Source organism: Lupinus angustifolius, chromosome LG07 (assembly GCF_001865875.1).
Source record: "Lupinus angustifolius cultivar Tanjil chromosome LG07, LupAngTanjil_v1.0, whole genome shotgun sequence".
In the NCBI taxonomy this organism is placed as follows: Eukaryota; Viridiplantae; Streptophyta; class Magnoliopsida; order Fabales; family Fabaceae; genus Lupinus; species Lupinus angustifolius.
In genome coordinates, this window is record NC_032015.1 from 8,450,972 (window position 1) to 8,456,232 (window position 5,261).

Here is a 5,261-nt window from a genome sequence, read left to right on the forward strand (position 1 = left end):
TCATTCAAGAATTTAACCATGTTTTAGAAACTTTACCCAATTTGGGATTCTAGTATAATACTAGAATAGGCAGTGAATCCATTCATAGTAAACCATGGGCCCATAATGGGCATGGCCCATAGCTTGAGTAGGGTAGGTGAGAGTGTTTGGATCCAAGTATCCAACAATTCTATTCCACTCTTCAAAGTGAATAGTTAAATACAAAGCAAAGAGGGACCCTCTTCCACATCATAATAAGTGGGGTTCCCTCTGTCTTACTTCCATTGCTTCTCACGGTTCTTTCTCTTCTCTCTCTATTTCTTTTATTACTATTTCGCACAATTTTTAATTACAAAATTGAAATTACCTATTTCAATTTTACAGTCAGAAAAGCTTCAAACTTCAAAACACAGTCAAAGTTCATAAAGTTTCAACCTTTTCGATGATTTTTTTCTGGGTTTTGATCTAACTTTTCTGGGTCTCAATTATTTTTCTAATTTCCATTGTGTATTATTACATCGTTAGTTTTTATTTTTATTATTATTTTTACTCTCTTAATAGGAATATGGAAACAAATCGAACACAAGATTTGAAGAAAGAGCACACAGTCAAAGAACAAGTCCTGGATCATTCTCTCTCACTGGTAGCGCCGCCGCCGTCCACGGCGGTTCCGTCAAAGAAACAGACGAGGGACCGGCACATGAAGGTGGAAGGGCGCGGCCGCAGAATCCGGCTTCCGCCGTTGTGCGCCGCCAGAGTTTTCCAGCTGACACGGGAGCTTGGTCACAAAACTGAGGGAGAAACAATCATGTGGTTGCTGAAGCAAGCGGAACCAGCAATCATGGCCGTCACCGGCACCGGAAATTCCCCGGCGATGGCCGTTTCCATCAACGGGGAACTAAAGATTCCAACTTTGCCCCCAGAGAAGCGAAAGAGAGAGAAAGAAGAAACTCATGTGAATAAATTAAGATGTAGAAGGGGTTCTAGTTCCAACAATGAGTTCATTGAATTAAATGATTCAAATGAAGTTGCTTTGTCTTGTGGGGTTGCCCCAAATTCTTCAATGTGCCCTTTGGGAGGGTCATCAAATGGTGCATCAGCATGGTCTCTTTATCAGCCTCAGACTCATTATTGGACTGTTCCTCATTCTGGTTATGTTTATGGTATGCAAAAGTCTGAGTCCATTGTGGTACCTAATTTGAGCTCAGGGACTAGTGCCTCTAGTGCTGATATCTGAAGTAGACTCACCAAATTCAAAGCATTGAAAATTTGAAGGTTCAGCATTGTGGAGATTCAGGTTTTTAGGGACTTGTTTTGTTGTGACGTTGTTTATTCTGGTTAGGAACACATTTTAAAGAATTGTGTTATTTCACAGACATGTATTTAAGGTGTCATTTGATACAGATATAATATATAATTTGTCTTTATCATACTATTTTTTATTCGTTATATATATAGATAGATACATTTTTGAGAAAAATGTAATGTATTGACTGTAAGAGTTTTTTTTACAGTTGATTCATGTATAATCTTAAAATTGAAAGTGGATAGATATTAGGAGATAAATCTAGTGGCATTGAACTTTCACAACCTGTGCTACACATACTGCTATATACTATCATTATATCTTAAAAAATATGTATTTTGCACCAAGATCTTGAGTATGTTCTTTTCACTTCACATATTGTAGGGAAGCAGTGAAAGAAAGTTGGTGACGGGACAAAAAATTTGGTCATGTGTGAGGTTGAGTCACGTGTGTCTAGGATTTTGTGATTCCTTTTTATTTCCCATGGCCCTTTCCTACTTGGCTGCCATTTCGGGTTAGAGGGTGTACTTTTAGTTATCTACACTCAAACCAAATTAAAGGGGTCAATGTTAAGGATATTAGTAAAAGATGTACTTTACTCTCCAAAATGATGAATTTAATTTTAGTGAAATTCTATAAATCAATCTTCCATTCTCTACATTTATACAAAGCATCTCTAATTTATATACATACATTACATGGATTACCACAATGGAGAAAGATAATGTAATCTTTAAAACAAAAAAGATAATAAATGTAAGTATGTTAAATAGAATATGATATATTATGAAGACAAATCCAAATAAGTAAATGTCTCTCTTTAGGAAATCTATGTAAGAATATCTACCTTAGAGAAATGTATGCAAGAATATATCTTTAGGAAATCTATGCAAGAATATCTACCTTAGAGAAATGTATGTAAGAATATCTCTAGGAAATCAAAAGCCTCACACTTCAAATTTATAGTATAACTTCTTGTACTATCGTCTATTGGAACACATCTCATAGCTCTCAATTGTTAGGACACCTTTCAATATTATGGTATATTTGCACCAAAGATTACCAATTTCAATACTCAACCAACTTAATCATAAAGTTTTATTGGAAAGCCTCAATAGCTACCATCATTGTCTACTCAACAATCATAGTTTAAAAAATTATCATATTCTACTATAAGAAGTATCCATACAACACACACCTTACGTCATTAACTCATTATCAACCAATTTTTGTATTACACCATTGCATCTAAGCCAATGCTCATGTAACACATTACATTTATATCAATGTATGTTACACCTTATATCTAAGTCAATGTCCATATTACACCTTGTGTCAAAGTCAAACATTGTCTATATGCTTTTATGGATTTGCTAGCAATTAACATCTTTACCATGATGTCATGGACACACATAGGATATTTAATTTCTCATATCAAATGAGACCATCTTCTTCAACATTTAGAGCAATATTGACAACACATATCTCAAAGTCTAACTCAACACCCTAGTCTCTATTCTACATTGGTCCTAATCTAATACATGGACTTCTGAGATTTTGGGTCCAACACATTTGTGGTCCCCACTATGACCTCATCATGATTTATCATCTAGTTTATTCTCACATCTAGAAACAACCATAAATGTGTTGGACCCAAAATCTCAAGTCCATGTATTAGATTATGACAAATGAGATGAATGATATATTGAGAGACTTTGTCCAACCAATATACCATTCATCTCATTTGTCATAATCTGACGTCTAGGCTAAGAGTCACCTATCAATTACCTCTAGTACTAATTGTTAGTACATCAGAAACAACCATTGTATAAACATCAATACAAGCAATCAAATAAAAGACATAGAACAAACAAAATAGAAGAAGGTATAAGACTTTGATAATGAGGTTTGACTAACTCTGCTTACGTTCTTAGGAACGTTGAGTGACTATCAAGATATTATTAGAGAATAAGGATTATAAGTTCTAACACACCCATAAATCAAATGCCCATGAAATGTTTCTATTTAGTGTGGTGTAAATAATAACAATGGGACCTCAATACTCTCCTCCATCCGTCCCAATACAGAGACATATTTTCAAGTATCTCCAACATTGGCTCTGTCCAAGATTATACGATCTAAATCCTACAAGCATGCTCACATCTAAGTTTTAGTAAAATTATATAAATCAGTCTTCCATTCTCTATGTCTATGCAAAACATCTGTAATTTATATACATATATTATATGGACTACCCAAATGGAGAAAGATAAGTGCAATCTTTAAAATGAAAAAAATTATAAATATAATTAAGTTAAATAAAATATGATTTATTGTAAAGACAAATTCAAATAAGTCGATGTATCTCTTTATGAAATTTTTATAGGGACGCTCGTCTTCCTTGTAAACACAAATTCATCAAGATTTGAATTATAATATACCTAAAGAAATAACAAAATCCTTAGTATAACTCTACAGAATTTGATTTATCGGTTGTGCTCGCATAACCACATCCTTCTTTATGTTTCAGTCTGTGCAAGCATCTGTAAGAAAAAATATATTATTTCATATGGTTGTTACTCTTTTTTTTATATTCCCAAGAAATATAATAAACTTTTAGGGGAAGAGAAAAAAACACATGTTAAAAAATAAATAAATTTAAGGAGATAAATTATCTCATAATGTAAGGAGACACTTTATTCTTGTAACTGCATTAAAAAATAATAAACAACTCCTGCACAAATTTTGTATACAACCTAATCAGAACATTACAAAACCAAAAAACTTAAGCATATAAACAAATTAAATAAATAGTCTTGAGGGAACAAATACGGAAGAACCGGCAAATAATTATTTTCAACTCTTAATTTGAAGGTATTAGCTACATTAACTAGTGATTATCATGTGCTCATTATGCCCTTCTTGGCATAAAATCTCTGGTACAATGAATCAACTTCTGTGAGATAGAAGGTGGCAAGAGGTAAGTATTTACAGTCTTTGCTTGTCACAAAATCCTTTGCCCCATAACTGTGCTCCATCACCTTCATAGTTTCAACAAACTATTCAGGAGGAAACTGCAAACAGAAGTTGATTTTGTTAAGGTCATAATAAACAACAATAAGGTGTGTGAAGTGTTACAACAGAACCAATTTGGCAAAGAAGAGAAACAGAACTTTGGTGTTCTGTGTTGCAGAGAAAGAAAAACAGAAAGAAAGAAGATATTGTTATGAATTTGCAGATAATAGGGCAAAAAAATTATAACCAAATCCAAGAAATACATACAAAGATTGCAAGTTTGGACCAGTAAACTAACTAAACTAACCAAAACTTCTATGTTTAGTAAGTTCTCAAAACTATTAAAACTGAATTACTTTCAACATTGCCCCTTAATTAAGATTTCCTTCAATTCTCTCAAACCAAGTTTGTATCTAAGCTCTTCAAACTTTCCTTTCTTCAATGTCTTGGTTAAACATCTGCCATTTGATCCTCAGTTCTACAAAATTCCAATTTCAACTTCCCTTTGCTAACTTCATCTCTAATGAAGTGAAACCGAGTTTCTATATGTTTACTTCTTCCATGAGCAATGAAATTCTTGACCAAGTTTATAGCTGATTTATTGTCAACAATTAGCACCATGCTATCTTCTTCTTCCTTCAGCTTCAACTCACAAAGTAATTTGCCTAACCATGATGCTTGACAAGCAGCCATACAAGCAGAAATATACTCTGCTTCACAAGATGATAGAGCTACAACATCTTGTTTCTTAGAGGACCAAGAGATTGGTGCACTACCAAGCATAAACACATAGCCACTCGTGCTCTTTCTGCACACCAGTCTACATCACTGTACCAAGCATTTGATTCTGGTTTCTGTTGTCTAGACTGGATCCAGCAGGAAGCAATATGCCAAAGTTAATTGTTCCCTTTACATATCTGAGAATTCTCTTAGCATCTAGCAAGTTTGATCTTCTTGGAGA

At 33.8% G+C, this 5,261-nt stretch overlaps 1 protein-coding gene across 2 annotated transcripts; it reads left to right on the forward strand.

Moving 5' to 3' along the window:
- On the forward strand, nucleotides 214-1,370 carry LOC109352705 (transcription factor TCP9-like). 2 transcript variants are annotated; one of them, XM_019594882.1, is made up of 2 exons: nucleotides 214-275; nucleotides 541-1,370. In XM_019594882.1, the coding sequence occupies exon 2, from the start codon at nucleotides 545-547 to the stop codon at nucleotides 1,214-1,216; it is 672 nt and encodes a 223-aa protein (XP_019450427.1). In that variant the 5' UTR covers nucleotides 214-275; nucleotides 541-544; the 3' UTR covers nucleotides 1,217-1,370. The 2 variants fall into 2 exon arrangements, with proteins under 2 accessions (XP_019450427.1, XP_019450426.1); XM_019594881.1 differs by lacking the exon at nucleotides 214-275 and adding an exon at nucleotides 292-436 and having other exon boundaries at nucleotides 541-1,369.

What these genes read in the sequence shown, in the direction of transcription:
- LOC109352705 (XM_019594882.1), top strand. Translation starts at nt 545, where the DNA reads ATGGAAACAAATCGAACACAAGATTTGAAGAAAGAGCACACAGTCAAA.